Source organism: Callorhinus ursinus, unplaced genomic scaffold (genome assembly GCF_003265705.2).
Source record: "Callorhinus ursinus isolate GAN/ISIS: 27379988/994484 unplaced genomic scaffold, GSC_fseal_2.0 scaffold23, whole genome shotgun sequence".
Taxonomy (NCBI): domain Eukaryota; kingdom Metazoa; phylum Chordata; class Mammalia; order Carnivora; family Otariidae; genus Callorhinus; species Callorhinus ursinus.
Window position 1 is genome coordinate 3,119,158 of NW_027397085.1, and position 22,911 is coordinate 3,142,068.

General features: G+C 37.3%; 1 protein-coding gene across 4 annotated transcripts in view; it reads right to left on the bottom strand.

Annotated features, from left to right (window-relative positions):
* Nucleotides 1-22,911, bottom strand: part of AGGF1 (angiogenic factor with G-patch and FHA domains 1) — a 57,425-nt gene that overhangs the window by 15,123 nt on the left and 19,391 nt on the right. For 2 of the 4 annotated variants that reach the window (XM_025892497.2, XM_073905301.1), the window contains 6 exons: nucleotides 19,510-19,611; nucleotides 18,461-18,626; nucleotides 16,987-17,069; nucleotides 8,413-8,540; nucleotides 6,445-6,544; nucleotides 2,755-4,958 (listed from right to left, as the gene is read on the bottom strand). In XM_025892497.2, the coding sequence (XP_025748282.2) occupies nucleotides 4,758-4,958; nucleotides 6,445-6,544; nucleotides 8,413-8,540; nucleotides 16,987-17,069; nucleotides 18,461-18,626; nucleotides 19,510-19,611 (780 nt within the window). In that variant the 3' untranslated portion in view covers nucleotides 2,755-4,757. Of the gene's footprint in view, nucleotides 1-2,754; nucleotides 4,959-6,444; nucleotides 6,545-8,412; nucleotides 8,541-16,986; nucleotides 17,070-18,460; nucleotides 18,627-19,509; nucleotides 19,612-22,911 lie in introns of those variants that run through there. The other 2 variants (XM_025892495.2, XM_025892496.2) reach the window with 2 other exon arrangements.

The window sequence follows — 22,911 nt, forward strand, 5'->3', positions numbered from 1 at the left end:
TGGAAAACAAAAATAAAGAGTACATTATGTGAACTAACAGCTAAGTATTGGTATATAAAAACTGTTACAGGGGTGCCTGGGTAGCTCAGTCCGTTAAGCAACTGACTCTTGATTTTGGCTCAGGTCATGATCTCAGGGTCCTGGGATTGAACCCCATGTCGAACTCCACGCTGAGCGTGGAGTCTCTTGTCCCCCTCCCTCTGCTCCTCTTCCTACTCTCTAATAATAAATAAAATCTTTAAAAAAATAAAACCTGTTATAAATGCACATACAACACACTTATGTTCTGAGCCATGATATAAACTGTATTTCTTAACATGGATCATGGTCAAAATGGTTTGAAAGCCATTGCTTCACACCCTCTGTGTAGCCTCAGTTCCTTCCATGTTTCCTCAGTCACACAAAACCCTATCTGTATCAAGCCACTTGCAATTCCCCAAACCCATCTTGCTCTTTCACTGCTTGCCTGTAAAAAAGCTATAAGCCAGTCATGGTGCTAGGCACTGGGAATACAGTTGAGAGAAAAACCAAGGTCTTGCCCACATGGCACTTAAGACTAGAGACAGACAAATGCTATACTAATCACATTAATATCTGTGACGCAAAGTAAACAATCTAAATGAAACAAATATGGATTTCCAAGAACATTTATCGAAGACAATCAGTCTGTCTAGGGGACAAGGGACGCATCCCTGAAGAGAATCAATTAGCAGAGATCTAAATGTCAGAGTTACCTAGGTAAAAGGGTACAGGAAGAGCAATGCAGACATAACAGAAGATCAGCGGCCCTAGAGTAAGAGAGGGTGTGGTATGTTTGAGGAACTGAAAAAAAGGCCAGCCTGGCAGCAAGTGGGGGTGATGTAACACCGGACGGCAAAAGCTGGCGGTGGCTAGACCAGGGAGGGTGTTATGAGCCAGGAGTTTGTTTTCTGTCCTCAGAGTAATGGGAAGCTGTGCACAGGAGGATTTAAATAGGAGATGATGAAAGAGGAGCTGTGAAAACACTGTGTCTGCAGTGTGGAGGATGCACTGGAGGGAGGACAGGGTGACTGCAGGGAGACCAGCCGGGAAGTTAGTAGCACAGTCCAGGTGGGTGTTGACAGAGAACTGATTTACTATACGGGAAACTGGTGGAGGGGACGGAGGGTGAGTGTACGAAATAGAGGCTGACTCCTTGATTCTAGCTTACACAACTGGATAGATGGTGCTGCCAGCCAAGAGAACAAACTGGAAAAGACCAGGTTTGGAGAAGACTATGGATTCAGTCTTAAACACTGCACTTAAGGTGACTGAGTTGGAGATGTTTCCTAGCTAAGACAACCTGAAGTCATGGGTATATAAATGGTAAATGAAATGTGGCACACAAGAGTGAGGAAGATGCCTGGGGTTGAGCACTGAAGGCCTCTCCACTTCCAAGTGTTGTATTCCTACCCATTATAAATGTGTATGAGTACCCATAGGTAAGTGCACAATTATACCTGCTTAAAGGTCACATACAAATGGGGCGCCTGGGTGGCTCAGTCGTTAAGTGTCTGCCTTCGGCTCAGGTCATGATCCCAAGGTTCTGAGATCGAGCCCCACATCCGGCTCCCTGCTCGGCAGGAAGTCTGCTTCTCCCTCTCCCACTCCCCCTGCTTGTGCTCCCTCTCTCGCTGTGTCCCTCTCTGTCAAATAAATAAATAAAATCTTAAAAAAAAAAAGGTCACATACAGAAATAATAAAATGTGAAAGTCTGCTCACTTCTTTGGCAATTAGTATTAACAATTTGACGTGTACCCTTATATTTTTTTAAAAATGAGATCAGGCTATATATACCTTTCTACAATCTGCTTTTTCAAGTCAGTAATGTAGTGAGAATATTCTTTATCAGGGTATAGATAATTCTAACGTATGCATTTGAATGCTTCAAAGTATTACATAGTAGAACTGCAAAACAATTTAACAGCCCCACAGAATTCCCACTGATGGATAGCTGAGTTATCTGGCAGCCTGTTACCTGTCCATTCAATATCCACTGTCCCCTTTCCGCCTTATTTACTGAAATCTGATTTTGTTTCAACAGCAACATGTTCAGCCGCAGGTGATGGTTCATGATTGGCTTAAGCCAAGTGAGACCATCCTGCTGCCCACCTTTTCAACTTCCCTTGCAACTATGGGTAGTCATGTTATCAGATTCTGGTTAATGACCCTAAGGAGAAGTTTGCTATGAGAGTTTGTGAGTAAGCTTTTATCATGCTCTGTCTCTATTTCAAATAAATAAATAAAATCTTTAGAAAAAGGGGGTGGCGCCTGGGTGGCTCAGTCAGTTAAGCGTCTGCCTTCAGCTCAGGTCATGATCCCAGGGTCCTGGGATCGAGTCCCGCATCGGGCTCCCTGCTCCGCGGGATTCTGCTTCTCCCTCTCCCTCCTCCGCCTTGCTCATGCTCATGCTCCGTCTCTCTCTCAAATAAATAAATAAAATCTTAAAAAAAATAAAATAAAAAATAAACCCTTAGGGGCGCCTGGGTGGCTCAGTTGGTTAAACGGCTGCCTTCGGCTCAGGTCATGATCCCAGGGTCCTGGGATCGAGCCCCGCACTGGGCTCCCTGCTCAGCGGAGAGCCTGCTTCTCCCTCTCCCTCTGCCTGCCTCTCTGCCTACTTGTGCTCTCTATCTCTCTGTCAAATAAATAAATAAAATCTTTAATAAATAAATAAATAAACCCTTAAAGACTACTACAATAAATTTATACTGTGTGAATAAATAATTTAAAATATGAGACACAAAACAATTTTATATGTAATCCAAATTGTACATAATTCACATCTTTGCTTCCAAACAAATAGAAGCTCACATCTCCGTACTCCTTTTACAGTTTACAAAGTACTTTTATATACATCTTCTCATTTTCTATTCCAAAGACATGAAAGATAAATATTATTCTTATTTCACAAATGGAAATAGACCCAGACATTATTCAGTCCTTTAACCACCATATAGTATTTTAGCCCTGAGACTTTAGATCTGCAAAGGGTTTCAATAATGCAAATATCACACATATTTCGATTTTTATCACCATTTTCAAGTCTCCATTTTCTTAACAAAAGAAAGCAATGAAAAAAGTCTTCCACAATCTAATAATAAAAATGGGAAATACTGTATACACAGTTGTATACTTACTCAGTGAGTGAAATCTACCACAATTCTAATTTGGGCCTCCTATATTATTACCTATATACAGGGAACCAGTACCAGAACCACACTTAAATAATTTTTTTCTATTTTAGAAAAAAGAATGCAGAACACTCCTGTTGCCTTCAAGTTTAACGTACATATGTAAGTGTCAGGGTGTGTAGGTGGCTATGAAGCATACAGAAAATTACTTTTTGCAGATTTGGAGTTACAGGACCTCTGATGATCCCAGCTTAGACCTAGGGGGTCTTGACAATTTGTTTGGTCATATGTCTCATCTTCAGTACTTTATTTATTTTTCTTTCCCCACCACCCCCTTTTCTTCTTAAGTACTCTTCCATTCAGAGTACAAATTCCATCAAGTAGCCCTTCTTTCTGAATTATCTTCCCCATTGTATAATTTTTTTCAGAATTTTCTTTTCCCATTTCTAAATCTTGAGGACATTTCTTTATAGTAGATGAGGGAGCTATAGCTTATATTCACTGCCAGAAAATAGCCAGTTCCAGCATAATTTCCCAGCAAAAAGCCGAGAGAAAAGTTGAACAGAAAGGAAAAGAACACTGATAGCCGGCAGAGCAGTGACATCTGTACTCGGAAAGCTGCACTGCAGTTATCTCCGATACTTCAAGTTATCCTGTTGTTCCTGCTCTGCCAATTTAAAGAGGAAAATTCTGGCTGGTCCTGAGTTCAAAGCAGACCTATATGTTTAAAACATTGGTTCAAGGAATCACTCTTTTGGATGTTATAATGTTTTTATTGCATTTGAAGACATTTTCAATAAATATCTTGTGTTTGAGGCCTTGGCTAGGCATTCCTTTTGCAGTAGAAATCAGATTTCTCTGGCACAACTCCATTGCCAGCAATGGGATTTATCAAAACTATAAATACCAGCACATGGAATATTCAATACTGTACTCAATTGCTCATATCTAAATATTTCAGCTATAAAACAAACCAAATGTAAATGCTTAATATATAGTACAAATCAACAAATTCTTCACAGAAGAAAACAATGAAAGACTAGTTTTCTATAACATATCACCTGTTCATTAGTTCTTCAATACTATTACTTAGAATATTTTAAGAATAATAAAATTTATGCACCACTATCCCTGTGTTCTCAACATTTTTTATCTAAGTTCTAAAGGACATGAACAAGGATGCATATAATCAGACTTGTTTTTATAAACTTTTGATGTTTCTCTTGTTGTATATCTTATAGTAATGAATATATGGAGACAAGGACAAATGTACATTTAAATTACTGGTTATATGAATTTTGCATAAATGGGTCTTATAAATGACAAGATAAAATAACAAAGTTCGATAAGCTCAGCCGTGCCCTGTGAACTTTAGTCTGCTCACAGCATAACCTAATTCAATTACTATTTATTAGTTTTTTAAAAAATGTTTTTTTTAAAAGCTGCAAACCACAGTTTATTACACATTTCTGAATCACGAGGGGTAAATTGTGATACAGTTCCCTCATGCCATGGACTCTTTTGGAGGGAAAAGTTCTGCAATAAAATAAGAGTTTCCAAACTCTTTTTTAAAAAACAGCGTGAATTGTGTTCTAGGACTAACCTTCACTCTATGGTCCCTTTGACCCAAGGGACGGTTCCTGGCACATCTTTTTGAGATTTAGTTTCTGGGAAGTTTTCAGCAAACCTCTCTCGTGCTTTCTCCCAGTTCTTTTTGCTCTTGTTTTGGAGAAGGTGAACATCTTCAATCGAGGATGGTTTGCCTGTCCCCAAGCCTGCATGTGTTCGCCGAAGCTGAAGCTGGATCTGTTACCAAAAGTTGAGCAGAGGACTTACTATGGAGTCTAAATACATTGAAATTTGCTGTACCCAACTTGGTACTTTAATTCTTTGACTTACAAAGATTGATGCGAAAGAAAACCTGTCAAATCTATCAAATACATGCAGGAATGCACACATGATTATACACAGAACTTAAAGTAATTCTTCTATGTTGTCTTCCCTATCAGTAACTACAGCTGACTGCATATAGAAAACAAGAGTGCTCCTTAAAGAGTGGCCACCAAATTTCACCAAGATGCTGCAAAGGCTGCTGTCCCACTCTAAGCAGAAGAAAAGGCAATGGACATACTTAAACCTACTGCTACTCTAGCCTTGCCTAAGAAAGTGAAAGAGTAGATTAAACACTAAGAGTCATAAAGACAGGGGTGCCTGGGTAGCTCAGTTGGTTTAGCGACCCACTCCTGGTTTTGGCTCAGGTCATGATCTCAAGGTTGTGGGATCGAGCCTGGCATCAGGCTCTGCGCTCACGCTCTCTCTAAAATCAGTCAATCTTTAAAAAAAGAAAAAAAAAAGCCATAAAGAGAATTTGATTATTTTCATAAAATGAGGGGGAGGACTTCTGATTATTTTGAGAACTATTAAAAGCTACCAGTTACTGAGTACCTACTGTATGTTGGGCACCATACTAGAGGCCTTATCTTCATGATACCCCTTAGAAAACAGTTCTTATAATCCCCATTTTTACATATGAAAACTGAAGTCCAAACCTGCCCAAGTCACACAACTAGTAAGTGATAGAGCACCTATTCTAACAAAATAATTCTATTTTATAGGTTTGACTATAAAACCCATGTTCTTCTCATTGTACCTCAATAAGTAAGAAAATTCACATTAAACCTCACACTCATCCATCCATTATTTCCTTAAGTACCAGGTAACTATCAAAAGTTCTTTAATCATGTTACTTTGTAAGGTTTTTGTAAAAGATAATCTAAACCTCTGATGAACCATGGGGACTGCAGAATTAACCAGAATTAACCAGCCCTGTTTTCCAGACATTATTCCCTCTACTGCTTGTTACATGACCTGATTCTTAAATCTAAAACAAATACAGGATCTGCCTGTTTGTAAAGTAACACTGTGGGGGCACCTGGATGGCTCAGTAGGTTAAGCGTCTGACTCTTGATTTCAGCTCAGGTTGTGACCTCAGGGTCGTGAGATCGAGCCCCTGTATGGGGCTCTACACTCAGGGGAAGTCTGCTTGAGATTCTCTCTCTTCCTCTCCCTCTGTCCCTCTCCCTGCTTGTGCTCTCGCTCTTAAATAAATGAATAAATCTTAAAAAAAAAAAACACAAAACAATGCATATATATATGGTAATTGTGAATGCCACAAAGACAGTAATCATGTCTATTTGTGCTTGATACTATACTCCGGGCACTAAGGTACACAGTAGGTACACAGTAAATACATCTGCTATAAGAATAAAGAATGAAAGAAAACACGTCTTACCGGAATTTTCATTCCTCCACCGTCCTTCCCTAGGCCCTCTCCTTTTTTCCAACCCATCTTCTCCAGCATCTTCCGACCTTTGTTGCTATCAGTAATCTCACTTTAAAGGAAATTAAGATAGTTGATTTCGAAAAGACCATGTAGATCACATTTATAATAAACTAATAAATTAAAAGTAACTGGTACAAATACTACAGAAAACTGTTTGACCTACCTAATACAGTTAAGATACATAAATTGTCCTATATATACTAAACAGAAAAGCACACACATGGTGCATACACAAAAAAATGTAGAAGAATGTTTCTGCAGCAAATTTAATAATAACTATAAGTTGGAAATAATCCAGAGATCAATGGTAAAATGTATAAATTGTGGCATATTCATGTAAGAGAATATTATACAGCACTGAAAATAAAATATACCTAACAAAATAATGTTGGACAAAAAGAATATAGACAAATATAGACAAAATAAATACTAAATTATTCCATTTACTTAAAATTCAAAAACAAGTGAAATTAATCTGTTCCTACTAGAAGTCAGGAAAGTGGTTGCCTTTACGGAGGAAACAGGAATAGTGATCGAGAGGGGGGCACTAGGAGAGGGTAGGTTTCTGGGAGTTACTATCACTTTCTATTTCTTGATCAAGAAATGTATACTCTACAATGTGTTAATCTTATGATATACAATTGATAGCAATACTTATATTTGTATGTAAGTGTACATCAACAGAAAAATAAAAGTAAAATTAAACAAAAACTCTCACTATTTGCATTTTATTCTATGATTTTATGTTCTGCTAGTTTAAGGATATTTTGATTTTATGTTCCATCACACTGTACTTTCAGTTCTACAAAATATGTTAAATTAGCTCCTCAATAACAATAAACCAAGCAATGGCAGACCAATGTATTTCATTTTTTATTTCTGCCTTCTAATTTAACTCTAATGCAATCTTCATATTTTCCAGCTATTACATCAAAATTTAAACTTTAAAAAAACTTGTCATGTTGCTTAGTATATCTAATTCATAATGCTGTATTAAATCAAAGCTGATGGATGCAAGATCCATTGTTGTTTTATGTACCTTTGAGAAAACACTGCTGTCATATGTAACTAAAACTCTATCCAAGTAGTGTATCTTAGAATTAATAAAATACATTTAATCAAAGTTTATGGTTAGTTGTCAGTCTTACACAAAAGATTTAAATTCTAACTAAACTCCGAATTTATATTCTGAGGAAAAAAAATGTAATTAATATATGATTAATTGAAGAAATATGGTCATATCATACGGGCCACAAAATTACATTTTTCATGTTATCAGTGCTACTTTACCAAAAGAAAAAAACTGAAAAATAAGAAAAATAGTATTCCAGAGTCAACAAGAACAAACGTAGGTGAGTACTGAAGTAATTATAAAAAATAACAGCCCCCCCCCAAAAAAACCCAGTCCATACTAATTTCTTACTAACCCAAACTTTCAGATATCTAGTATATAAAAATATGTTCACTCAGGGGCCCCTGGGTGGCCCAGTCAATTAAGTGTCCGGCTCTTGATTTCAGCTCAAGTCATGATCTCAGCATTGCGAGATCGAGCCCCGCACTGGGCTCTGCGCTGAGCGTGGAGCCTGCTTGAGATTCTCTACCTCTCTTGCCCTCTGCCCCTCCCTCCCCCAACTCACATGCACTCTCTAAAAAAAAAAAAAAGTTCACTAAAGTGGGTGGCTAGAATGTTAGCTATGTGCATGTATGTAAGTATTTGTACTTTCATATATGCTAAGTAATTTTCTAGGGAATGGAATTCTAATACTGAAAGAAAATGTAAACAGAGACAGTATTTCCATGTTAGAACCATTCCTTTAAAGACTAATTACCAGTATATATAGTCCTATAAGTCATATTACTCTACGACTGTGATTACAATACAAACAATGTTTCGAGCAATTAAAACTTAGTACTCACGAATGAACAGATGCAGGAGCATCATCTCTTTGGAAAGTCCCTTCACTTCCAATCTGCTCCCTCCGTTTTCCAGCTCTATCTTTGTATTTTGGATTCTTCAATGCCTTTTCATCTTCATAGTCTGTATTCTTTATAAACATGAAATATTCATTGAAGAAAACAAAACTGATACATAAAAACGTACTGTCTGTATATTTGCTTTACTTGGGAAACACGGTTCAATGCAGTCTCTATTAAAACAACAAATTAGAAGAGGCCATGATATAAATTAAGACAATTACGTAGAGTATGCTATTTTCATTCTCCTTTAAAATGTTTATATTATTTCAAGTTGTAGAACATAAACTCCATACAGAAGATAATCTAAATCATATATGAATTGTAATATGCAATCGTAAGAGAATAGAGTGAAAATATAGTACATTTTGACTTAATACTGTGTACTCATATTCTCATGAACTGCCAGTATTCAAAGAAATATGTAAAACCCCTGGGTTTGGCAAAAAATCGACTTCTCTTTTTCTCTAAGGGACTGAAAGTTCCAACAGACCTAAAATAGTTTGGTGTTATTCCGTAGGAGGGAAAAATGTAGAAAGTGTTTAAAAAATGGAAAAGAGCAGGTACTCTTTTGCTGTGGCAATTATAATAGCTTTTTGCTTCAATATAGCTCCATTTACATGATTAGTCAGCCACTCAAGAAATATTTACTGAATAAAAAGTGTGGTATGCAAAGAAACTTGTAATCCCAGAAGGCAGACACATCAGATCTTCAGCACGCTACTGTCTGACTGGCTCAACAATAAAAGTATGCACAAGATGGGCCCCTGGGTGGCTCAGTCATTAAGCGTCTGCCTTCAGCTCAGGTCATGATCCCAGGGTCCTGGGATCGAGCCCCACTTCGGGCTCCCTGCTCCATGGGAAGCCTGCTTCTCCCTCTCCCACTCCCTCCCTGCTTGTGTTCCCTCTCTCGCTGTGTCTCTGTCAAATAAATTTTTAAAATCTTTAAAAAAAAATTTTCTTTTAAAGTATGCACAAGACATAGCAGTGGTACTTTTAAAAGAAGAGGTAGTCAATTTAGCTTCAGAGAAGGCTTCTCTTTCCCTTTGTTACGACTTGTTGATCTTTATATAAATTATGATGTTCCCTGAAAGATGCTAGGAAATGCTAATATAATTCAAGGAAAGTACCACAGAAATTTTTACTTAATTTTGATTTTAAAGAGAAGAAAAATATAGAACCACCAATGCTAATGGGTTTTCCCCAGAAGACAATAGTTAAAACTTCTAAGAAAATATTTTATTCTTTCCTTATTATCTTCTATTTTCCTCCCAAATTAGCCTCTCAACATTTTTTCTATTACGATTTCTTGTAGTATGAAAGTAACAACAAAAAACACAATTTTGCAGAAAAATATGTTATTCTGGCAGCATTTTTTCCCACATCTCATGAAGTTTAAAAAACCACTGGACAAATCCACTTAAGCCCTAGATTCCAGGGGCATCTGGCTGGCTCAGTCAGAGAAGCGTGCAACTCTTGATCCCGGGGTCATGAGGTCAAGTTTCACATTTAGTATAGACAGTACTTAATAAATAAATATTAAAAAAAAAAGACCTAGATTCCATATCTAAGTCTGTCATTTAACAGCTGAGTGACCCTTAGCTTAGATTCTCAAATGTAAACAAATACTAACTACCTTCCTGGTCTACTGATAGGATTAAATGGTAATGTTTTTTAAAATGTTATTGTGATAATTAATTATAATTAACATACCATAAATTACACATAAAGCATACAATTAGATACTTTTGTGATTTGTATACACCTATGAAACCATCACCACAATCAAGATAATAAATATATCCATCTCCCACAAAAAAGTATCCTTATCTTTTGTAATCCATCCCTACAGAGCCTCCCTCATCTCCTTCCTCTCTTGTATCCAGGCAACCACTAATCTTTCTGTCATGATATGTTAGTTTGCTCTCCCAGAATTTTATGATGTATGTATACAGTACATACTCTTGTGGTCTGGCTTCTTTCTCTCAGCATAACTGAGATTCATCCATATAGCAGCCTGTATCAACAGCTCAAGTTTTTTTATTGCTAAAGAGTATCTGACTATATAGATATACCATAATTTGTTTATCCATTCATGATAAATACACGAGTCTCTTCCTATTTCTGGTTACTAGAAGAAAAGCTGCTAATACTACAATGAAATACCACTTCACACAGATAAGAATGGGTAGTATGCAAAAGACAAGAAATAATAAGTGTTGGTGAGAATGTGGAGAAAAGGAATCCTCATGCACTGTTGGTTGGAATGTAAATTAGTGCAACTACTGTGGAAAACAGGATGGAGGTTCCTCAAAAAATTAAAAATGGAAGTACCATAGGATCCAGAAATTCCACTACTGTGTATTTGCCCAAAGAAAATGAAAACACTAATTTGAAAAGATATAAGCACCCCTACGTTTACTGCAGCATTATTTACAATAGCTGTGACATGGAAGCAGCCCTAGTGTCCATCAAGAGATGACTGGATAGAGATGTGGTGTACACACACACACACACACACACACACACACACACACACACAGGAATATTACTCAGCCATAAAAAATGAGATCTTGTCCTTTGTGACAATATGGATGGACCTAGAAGTTAGTATGCTAAGTAAAATTAAGTCAAGAGAATGACAAATGCAACATAATTTCACTTATATATAGAATCTAAAAGACAAAACAAACAAAAACCAGCAACAAACTCCCCATGAATACACAGAACAAGCTTGTGGTTGCTAGAGGGGTAGGGAAATGGAGGATGGGCATAATAGGTGAAGGGGTTTAAGAGGTACAAATTTCCAGTCATAAAATAAGTCATGGAGGTGAAAAGTACCACATAGGGAATATAGTTAATAATATTTTAATAACATTATATATAGGTGACAGATGGTAACTCCACTTATTGTGGTTAAGTATCATGTAACAGATATAACTGTCAAATCACTATGCTTCCCATGTGAAAGTGATATAACATTGTATGTCAACTATACTTTGGTAATAAAAAATAAAAATTTTTAAAAAAGGTTTTCAAAAGAAAGAAAAAAAACATCATGAACATTTGTTTATGTCTTTGTATGAACATATACTTTCATTTCTCTTGAAATGGTAAATACCTTGGAATTTTGGGTATTTCCAAATACCCAAATACCTTGGGTAAATACCTTGGAATAGAACGGTGAATCACATGGTAGGCATACATTTAACTTTTAAGGAAACTATCTTCCAAAGCAATCGCGCCACTTTATATTCTCACCAGCAGTGTATGCGAACTCCAGCCTCTCCACATGCCTACCAACACTTGGTGTGGATAGTCTTTTTACCTAGTTTTAATTTGCAACTTCCCAGTAATAGTAGACATCTTTTCATGTGTTTAGCTGCCATCTGTACATCTGCATTGGTGAAGTGTCTATTCAAATCTTTTGCCCATTTTTATTATTTTTTTTAAGATTTTATTTACTGGGGAGTCTGGATGCCTCAGCTGGTAAGTGTCTGCCTTGGGCTCAGGTCCCGATCCCAGGACTCATGATCCCCTCACATCGGGCTCCCTGCTCAGCAGGGAGTCTGCTTCTCTCTCTCTCCCTCTGCCCCTCCTCCTTGCTCATTCTCTCTCTCTCCCTCTCAAAATCTCTTTAAGATTTTATTTATTTCAGAGAGAGGAAGAGAGCGAGCAAGCACAAGCAGGTTGAGGGGCAGAGGGAGAAACAGACTCACTGCTGAGCAGGGAGCCCGATGCGGGGCTCGATCCCAGGACCCTGGGATCCTGACCTGAGCCAAAGGCAGACACTCAACCATCTGAGCCACCCAGGCGCCCCTTTTTTGCTCTTTTTTAATTTAAAGATTTTATTTATTTACTTGAGAGAGAGAGAGAAAGCACAAGCAGGGGAGAGGGGAAGATGGAGAGGAAGAAGCAGGATCCCCCCCAAGCAGGGAGCCCAAGGCAGGGCTCAATCCCAGGACCTTGGGATCATGACCTGCGCAGAAGGGAGACGCTTAACCAACTGAGCCACCCAGGTGCCCCTCTTTTGCTCATTTGTAAATTATTTTCTTATTAATGGGCAGAAGACATGAATAGACATGTTTTCCAAAGAAAACATCCAGATGGCTAACAGACACATGAAAAGATGCAACATCACTCAATATCAGACAAATACAAATCAAAACAAGAGATACCACCTCACACCTGTCAGAATGGCTAAAATTAACACAGGAAATGACAGATGTCGGCGGGGATGCGGAGAAAGGGGAACCCTCCTACACTGTTGGTGGGAATGCAAGCTGGTGCAACCACTCTGGAAAACAGTATGGAGGTTCCTCAAAAAGTTAAAGATAGAACTACCCGATGATCCAGCAATTGCACTACTAGGTATTTACCCAAAGGATACAAAAATACAGATTCAAAGGGGCACATGCACTCCAATGTTTATAGCAGCATCATCAACAATAGCCAAACTATGGAAAGAGCCCAAATATCTATCAACTGGTGAATGGATAAAGAGGTGATATATATATATATATACACAATGGAATATTAGCCATCAAAAAGAATGAAATCTTGTCATTTGCAATGACATCGATGGAATGAGAGTATTATGCTAAGCGAAATCAGTCATTCAGCGAAATACAAGTATCATATGATTTCAATCATATGTGGAATTTAAGAAACAAAACAGATGACTATATGGGAAAGAAAAAAAAGAGACGGGAAGCAAACCATATGAGACTCCTAACGACAGAGAACAAAGGAAGGGCTGATGGAAGGATGGGGATGGGCTAAATGGGTGATGGGTATTAAGGAGGGCACTTGTTATCGCGATCACTGGGTGTTATACATAAGTGATTAATCACTAAATTCTATTCCTGAAACTAATATTACACTGTATGTTAACTAGAATTTAAATAAAAATTTGAAAAATAAAAAATGAATAAAAATAAATTTTCTTACTGAGTTTTGGGATTTCGTTATATATTACAGATATAAGATCTATGGCTTTTATCAGATAAAGGATTTGTAAATATCTTTCCGAGTCTGTGGCTTATCTTTTCATTCTCTTTTTTTTTTAAGTAGACTCCATGCCCAATGTGGAGCCCAAAGAGGGGCCTGAACTCACCACTCTGAGATCAAGACCTGAGCCGAGGTCAAGAGTCAGACCTGAGCTGAGGTCAAGAGTCAGATATTCAACCAACTGAGCCACCCAGATGCCACATATCTTTTCATTCTCTTAATAGTGTCCTTGGAAGAACAGAAGTTTTGGAGGAAGTGCAATTTATTAATTTGCTCTTTTACAGATTGTGCTTTGGGTGTTAGGTAACTTAAAAAACCTTTGCCTAACTTTTTTTTAAAAAGGTTTGTTTCTAGAAACTTCATAGTTTAAAGTTTTAAATTTATATTTATGATCCATTCTGAGTTCATTTTTATACATGTTGCAAGGTGTAGATCAAAGTTCTTTTTCTTTAATTTTTTATTGTTATGTTAATCAACATACATAATTAGTTTTTGATGTAGTGATCCATGATTCATTGTTTGTGCATAACACCCAGTGCTCCACGCAGAATGTGCCCTCGTTAATACCCATCACCAGGCTAACCCATCCCCCCACCCTCCTCCCCTCTAGAACCCTCAGTTTGTTTTTCAGAGTCCATCGTCTCTCATGGTTTGTCTCCCCCTCTGACTTACTCCCCTTCATTCTTCCCCTCCTGCTATCTTCTTCTTTTTCTTTTTTCTTAACATATCTTGCATTATTTGTTTCAGAAGTACAGATCTGTGATTCAACAGTCTTGCACAATTCACAGCACTCACCATAGCACATACCCTCCCCAATGTCTATCACCCAGCCACACCATCCCTCCCATCCCCCACCACTCCAGCAACCTTTGTTGTTTGTTTCCTGAGATTAAGAATTCCTCATATCAGTGAGGTCATATGATACATGTCTTTCTCTGATTGACTTATTTCAGTCAGCAAAGCACCCTCCAGTTCTAGCCACGTCGTTGCAAATGGCAAGATCTCATTCCTTTTGATGGCTGCATAATATTCCATTGTGTATATATGCCACGTCTTCTTTATCCATTCATCTGTCGATGGGCATCTTGGCTCTTTCCACAGTTTGGCTATTGTGGACATTGCTGCTATAAACATTGGGATGCACATACCCCTTCGGATCCCTACATTTGTATCTTCGGGGTAAATACCCAGTAGTGCAATTGTTGGATCATATGGTAGCGGTATTTTCAACTGTTTGAGGAACCTCCATACTGTTTTCCAGAGTGGTTGCACCAGCTTGCATTCCCACCAACAGTGTAGGAGGGTTCCCCTTTCTCCGCATCCCCGCCAACATCTGTCGTTTCCTGACTTGTTAATTTTAGCCATTCTGACAGGTGTGAGGTGGTATCTCATTAAGGTTTTGATTTGGATTTCCCTGATGCCGAGCGATGTTGAGCACTTTTTCATGTGTCTGTTGGCCATTTGGATGTCTTCTTTGGAAAAATGTCTGTTCACGTCTTCTGCCCATTTCTTGATTGGATCATTTGTTGTTTGGGTGTTGAGTTGGATAAGTTCTTTATAGATTTTGGATACTAGCCCTTTATCTGTCATTTGCAAATATTTTCTCCCATTCTGTCGGTTGTCTTTTGGTTTTGTGGACTGTTTCTTTAGCTATGCAAAAGCTTTTTATCTTGATGAAATCCCAATAGTTCATTTTTGCCCTTGCTTCCCTTGCCTTTGGCGATGTTTCTAGGAAGAAGTTGCTGCGGCTGAGGTCGAAGAGGTTGCTGCCTGTGTTCTCCTTTAGGATTTTGATGGACTCCTGTCTCATGTTTAGGTCTTTCAACCATTTGGAGTCTATTTTTGTGTGTGGTGTAAGGAAATGGTCCAGTTTCATTCTTCTGCATGTGGCTGTCCAATTTTCCCAACACCATTTGTTGAAGAGACTGTCTTTTTGCCATTGGACATTCTTTCCTGCTTTGTCAAAGATGAGTTGACCATAGAGTGGAGGGTCCATTTCTGGGCTCCCGATTCTGTTCCATTGATCTATGTGTCTGTTTTTGCACCAGTACCATACTGTCTTGATGATGACAGCTTTGTAATAGAGCTGGAAGTCCAGAACTGTGATGCCGCCAGCTTTGCTTTTCTTTCTCAACATTCCTCTGGCTATTCGGGGTTTCTTCTGGTTCCATACAAATTTTAGGATTATTTGTTCCATTTCTTTGAAAAAGTGGATGGCATTTTGGTGGGGATTGCATTGAATGTGTAGATTGCTCCAGGTAGCATTGACATCTTCACAATGTGTGTTCTTCCAATCCATGAGCATGGAACATTTTTCCATTTCTTTGTGTCTTCTTCAATTTCTTTCATGAGTATTTTATAGTTTTCTGAGTACAGATCCTTTGCCTCTTTGGTTAAATTTATTCCTAGGTATCTTATGTTTTTGGGTGCAATTGTAAATGGGATCGACTCCTTGATTTGTGTCTCTTCTGTCTTGTTGTTGGTGTATAGGAATGCCATTGAGTTCTGTGCATTGATTTTATATCCTGCCACTTTACTGAATTCCTGTATGAGTTCTAGCAGTTTTGGGGTGGAATCTTTTGGGTTTTCCACATACAGTATCATATCATCTGCAAAGAGTGAGAGTTTGACTTTCTCTTTGCCGATTTGGATGCCTTTTTGTTGTCTGATTGCTGTGGCTAGGACTTCTAATACTATGTTGAATAGCAGTGGTGAGAGTGGACATCCCTGACGCGTTCCTGACCTTAGGGGAAAAGCTGAAAGCTTTTCCCCATTGAGAATGATATTCGCTGTAGGTTTTTCATAGATGGCTTTTATGATATTGAGGTATGTACCCGCTATCCCTATACTCTGAAGAGTTTTGATCAAGAAAGGATGCTGTACTTTGTCAAATGCTTTTTCTGCATCTATTGAGAGGATCGTATGATTCTTGTTCTTTCTTTTGTTAATGTATTGTATCAGATCAAAGTTATTTTGTTTGCTTTTGCATATGGCTATCCAAGTGTTTCAGTACATTTGTTGAAAGACCATCCTTTCTGCACCAAACTGCCTTCACACCTTTGTTGAAAATCATACATACACATACACATACATACACACACACACACACATCTATGTATCTATCTGTGAATCTATTTCTTATTTCATTATTCTGTTCCCCTCACCTATTCATCTTTATGCCAATACTATACTGTCTTAATTACTGTGGCTTATAGGAAGTCTTGAAATCAGGCAGTACTAGTACTCAAACAATGTTCTTCAATGGTACCATCTTAATCCAAGTTTTTTAAAAACCAGAAATGGCTATTTAAATGTTGGGTATTATAATCATTTTTCTACTACAGCCTCAGTAGTTGTTGAAGTAAACAGTAACCAAATTACATAAACCTCAAAATCATTCTAAATAGCTGTATTTTTATATATAAAATGGACTATGCATATCTAAAGACATTTTTACTCAAATCCAGATGCATAAATAATAAATGTAAAAATATTTAACATCCTTACCTGCAAACCATATTTTACTCGTATTTTCTTTAATTCTTTTCTCCTTTCCAACTCTTTTTCCTCCTTACTTAGCGTTGGACCAACTAAAAGGAAGAAGTTGTTTAGTTTAAAAAAAAAAAAAAACTAAGTCTGACAGATTTTATACAAAATTAATACTGTTACTTAATAATAAAAAATTAATACTATTCCATCTGCATATTAACTAAAAGCTCAACTAAACATTAATATAAAGGAATCTTGGGTTGTGGTGATGTCCTTTCAGCATTTTAGTAAATAAATCTACTTGGAAAGTAAACCAAATCCCAAAGACTATAGGAATGCTACAGTATAGATAACAAAAGAACACTGAACATCTTAATTTTTTGATACGATTATAACAGAATTTCAAATGCAGAAATATTGTTAATTTTCCAAAGGAATATAGGCATGTAAAAAATCACTGAATCCAAGATTCACATTGCTGTGTAATGTACCATACTCATTTTCATAATCTAGTATCAGAAAACAAAAAATATACAATGAACACATATAGTTGGTATTTGGGGGAAAAACTTGATGTAAAAAAAATTACTTCTTACTCCTTCAAAGTATCTATTTAAAATTTAAAAGCCTCTGATGAGTGGATTTAAATAAGACAGCAACCTCTTACAGTGTTATTATAGAAAATAATGATGTATATATACAGATGATATAGCAACAGAAGCTCTAAGTAGGAAAGCAAGCATACTGGGGTGCCTGGGCGGCTCAGTCAGTTAAGAATCTGCTTTCGGCTCAGGTCATGATCCCCAAGTCCTGGGATCAAGACCTGCATCAGGCTCCCTGCTCAGCTGAGAGTCTGCCTCTCCCTCTCCCTCTGCCCCTGCCCCCACTCAAGCTCCCTCTCTCTCAAATAAGTAAAATCATTAAAAAAAAAGAAAGCAAACATATCAACGAATAACTCTTATTACCCCAGCCTATTATTTTATATATTATTATATGACAGAGTTTAACCATGGATGACTTTTTCATATCCATAAACAGAAGTCAAAAGGAAACCAATCTTTACTATAATTATGTCACAATTACCCTTTTGAAGGACATTTAGCTATCACTGCTGTGCTGCTTCCAAAGTCTATTAAACTCTATTAGCAAAAATAGCTAATGATTAGCTTATGGGTCAGAAAGCAACCTAATGCTATAATAGCACAACTAAATTGCTGCACAGAAAAATCAACCAAAATCATAATCTACCAGCTTAAAAAAATCAACTAAAATCATAAGCAACTAGCCTAGGTTTCAAATTTCAAATACATGTCATTTCTTAGTCTCACGTGATAATACTTATCTCACATAATATTCACTAAAATGTAAATGTATCTCAATACAGTATTATATCAATTAAATACGAAGCTGGTAGCTGATACTTTTGTAGAACACTCCAGTGAATTAAACAGAAACGTTATTATGCCCACATATAACAATATGCTTCACATACCAAAAGATTCATCTTTCTTATCAAGACGAAGGTGAGCTCGAACCTGTCCTGGTTCACAGCCATCACAGGTATCGCTGCCAGGGTGGATGTGAAAAGACAGTACAGTCTCTCCAATTTTCACTTCATCACCATGCTCAAGTACATAAGGGTCACATTTAGTTTTAGGCTAAAGAAAAAAATTACAAAACAGAAACCCAAGAGAGTTATGTAAGATTATTTTCTATCTACTGTAAGTAGTGTCTGATTAAAACAAAAAAATATTTAGGATGGTTCTCAATGAGATAGACACACATATGCACACACAGCACACATTTCCACAACTTGAGGATGATATAATGTTCAACTAGTGGAGAAGATACCTGAACTGAGCAACTTCTTTTATATTATCAAAACCCGCTAATCTCATCTCCATGCGTAATCCCAGAGAAATACCCAACCCAAACATCAAACAATCTATTACCAAAATGAATAACCATCACAGTCAAAAAGACAAAGTGTTAAGGGGCTAAGTGCATATTTCCCTTTTTTCCTCTTCTTTTCTCTGATAATTCAGTTTTATTTCATTTTTTATTCTTACAGACTAAGAATAAGGCCTCCCCCACTCCCTTCCATTTACTTTCTTCCATATGTTATGTGCCAAGCACCTTGCCAAATGTTGGTGATAAAAGAGTTAACTGGATAGACATAGGCTCTGTCTTCAAGGAGTATCCACTTTAGCAACATTTCCATTAAAACAATTTTTAAAAAAACACAAAAAAAGGAGTGCCTTTTAAGTTACTGTAAGAACCTTTACTTTGAATAGCTTTAAAATGCATTCACTTCTAAAATAAGGCATAGATATATAATTAGAAGACAAAACTCAAGAGTTAAGTATCCACTTATTCTATACTTTTTTCAGTCCTTTCTGTGAATCCCCTTCCATGTAATACATTTGGGCTTGAATAGTAATCTGAAACAAATTATATGTATAGTAACTACGGCCTTCAGAATAAAAATTTCAGTTCATTTTTTAAGACTTATGTGCAAGGAATTAATATATATACACTCACCTGAAGAATCTGTTTTCCATTAACAATTGTACCATTTTGACTACCTTGATCCACAAGGACATAACTTTGTAAGTCATGGTCAAAATAAATTTCTGCATGAAACTTAAAAAAAATAAAGAACGAGGTAATTATAAAGAATACTTTTTTTTAAAACCATAATTTCTATCACACGATGCGAGACTTAAGTCTATGAGAATTTAATTATTATTTTATCTTTTTTTTTTTAAGTAAGCCCTACTCCTAATGTGGGGCTCAAACTCATGACCCCGAGATCAGGAGCTACACGTTCTACTAAGCCAGCCAGATGCCCCAAATTTTACTATTTTTAATACTTTTTTTCCTGAATACAAAAGTATAACAATGCCTCTGGTAGAAATGTGAAGGCTACAGAAGAAAAAGTCACCCATAATTCCACCTACTACTGCCGTTAATAATTCAGTGTGTGTCTTACATTTTCTACCTTTATAATATAGTTGAGATTATACCATTTAAAACATTTGAAACTATTTTTTCACCTATTAAAAGTATTGGTCTTTGGGCGCCTGGGTGGCTCAGTTGGTTAAGCGACTGCCTTCGGCTCAGGTCATGATCCTGGAGTCCTGGGATCGAGTCCCGCATCAGGCTCCCTGCTCAGCGGGGAGTCTGCTTCTCCCTCTGACCCTCTTCCCTCTCATGCTCTCTATCTCTCATTCTCTCTCTCTCAAATAAATAAATAAAATCTTTAAAAAAAAAAAAGTATTGGTCTTTATCATTAAAAATTCTTAATACAAAAGGTGACTTCAAACATTCAAGATGAACTTTTTCTTTTAAAGATTCTATTTTTTAAAAATAATCTCTATACCCGGGGTGCCTGGGTGGCTCAGTTGGTTAAGCGACTGCCTTCGGCTCAGGTCATGATCCCAGGGTCCTGTGATCAAGCCCCGCATCGGGCTCCCTGCTCGGCAGGAAGCCTGCTTCCCCCTTTCCCACTCGCCCTGCTTGTGTTCCCTCTCTCTCTGTCTCTCTCTCTATTAAATAAATAAAATCTTTAAAAAAAATAATAATCTCTATACCCAACATGGGGTTCGAACAGACAACCCCCAAGATCAAGAGTCGCATGCTCTACTGACTGAGCCAGCCAGGCGCCCCCAAAGGAGAACTTCTCAGAGAAGTTTTCCAGATTTTCAATACTCAGGACTAATCATTCCCTCCTTGTACTTTGTTTATATAACAATTACACTACACAAAGTTACTGCATATGTGATAGTCGCCGTATGGCTCACAATTACTGTTTGGTTGACATTTTTGCTTACCACTCAGTACATACAACACAGAGCCTCACATATAATGGCATATACCCAGTACATGTCTATTTAATTGGATAAAGAACTGCAGATATTTAATTTACAATTTCGTAAGTAATACACTGCTGGTGGAAATGTAAAACTGTGTACCTGCTTTAAAAGGGTATGGCAGTTCCTGAAAAGGTTAAACAGAGTTACCACAGGACCAGCAATTCTATGTTTAGGTATACATGAAGAGTAATAAAAACATACATTCAAATACAAACTTGTACATGAATGTTCACAACAGCATTATTCTTAGTAGTCAAAAAGTGGAAACAATTCAAATGACAACGAACTGATAAACAAGATGTAGTATATCCATACACTGGCATTATTATTTGGCAATAAAAAGAAATGAAGTACTGATATATGCTACAACATGAATGAATCTTGAAGACATATTAAGTGAAAAAGCTAGGTAAAAACAACTACATGTTATAGGATTCAATTTACAGGACATGTGCAGAACAGGCAAATCCACAGAAGATAAAAGTAGACTATGGTTGCCTAGGCCTGTGGGAGTTAAAAGGAAATGAGTGACTATTATGTTTCTTCTAATGGTGATGAAAATGTTCTGAAACTGTGCGCCCAAGTGGCTCAGTCAGTTAAGCGTCTGCCTTTGGCTCAGTATGATCTCATGGTCCTGGGATCGAACCCTAAATCGGGCTCCCTGCTCAGCTGGGAGCCTGTTTCTTCCCTCTCCCTCTGCCCCCTCTGGCTCATGCTCTCTCTCTCTCAAATAAATAAATAAAATCTTAAAAAAAAAAAAAAAAAGGAAAATGTTCTGAAACTGACTGTGGTGATGGCCATACAACTCTATACAAAAAACCTTTGAATTATATACTTTCAATGCCTAAATTGTATACAGGATATGGACTGTATCCCAGTGAAGTTGTTCTTAAAAATTTTCATAAACAGGGGTGCCTGGGTGGCTCAGTCAGTTTGTGCTGTCAGTGCCTTTGGCTCAGGCCACAATCCCAGGGTCATGGGACTGAGCCCCACATTGGACTCCCTGCTCAGCGAGGAGCCTTCTTCTCCCCCTACTTGTACTCTCTCTCTCTCTGTCAAATAAACAAAACCTTTGAAACAAAAAAGAAAAAAAATTCTTATAAACTATAAAGTGTTCCAAACACACAAAAGAATATACTGAACTGGTCTACCCATGACCCAGCTTTAATAAATTTTGCCATATTTGATTCAGGTATTTATTTTTTAGATTTTAGTTTATTTATTTCAGAGAGAGAGGGTGTGAGTGGGGGAAGGGGCGGAGGGAGAGGAGAGAGAGAGAATCCCCAGCAGATTCCATGCTAAGCATGGAGCCCAACATGGGGCTTGATCTCAAGACCCTGAGATATGACCTAAGCTGAAATCAAGAGTCAGGCACTTAACAAATTGAGCCACTCAGGCCCCCTTGCCTCAGATATTTAAAAGAAAAATTATTATTCATGGATGTGTAATTCATTCTGTCCATCCCACACCCTTTCTTTTCAAAGGTTCAATATTTAATCATGATGCCTCGATTACGTTCACCCCGTATGTATGCATCCATTAACAATTCATGTTTATTCTGCTTTAAACTTGACATAATGGGAATTACACTGTATGAATATTTTCTTGAGATGTAATTCATATACAGAAAATTCACAGGTCTTACATTTACAGTTGGATAAGTTCTGACAAACATATGCTACCGTACATATTTCTTTTATTTTGTTTCTTTGGCTTAATATTATATTGTGAGGTACATCCAGTTGTGTACAGTTTTGCCATTTTGCTGAATGGTAAAACTCACTGTACAGATTCTTCGACATATTCTGATGAACATCCAGTTTTTTCCCCCAAGGTTTTACTATTTTTTAAGATGTTTCTATCAACATTCTTATACATGCAACATTCCTGTAGACAACGCAAGGGTTTTTCAGGAGTATATTCTTAAGAATGAAAGTGCTAAGTCACAGTACGTGCAAATCTTAAACTTTATTAGATACTGCCATATTGTTTTCCAAAGTGGTTGTACCAATTTATATTCCCAAAAGCAAACTAGAAGAATTCTTGTTGCCAAGAATATATAGTCTTA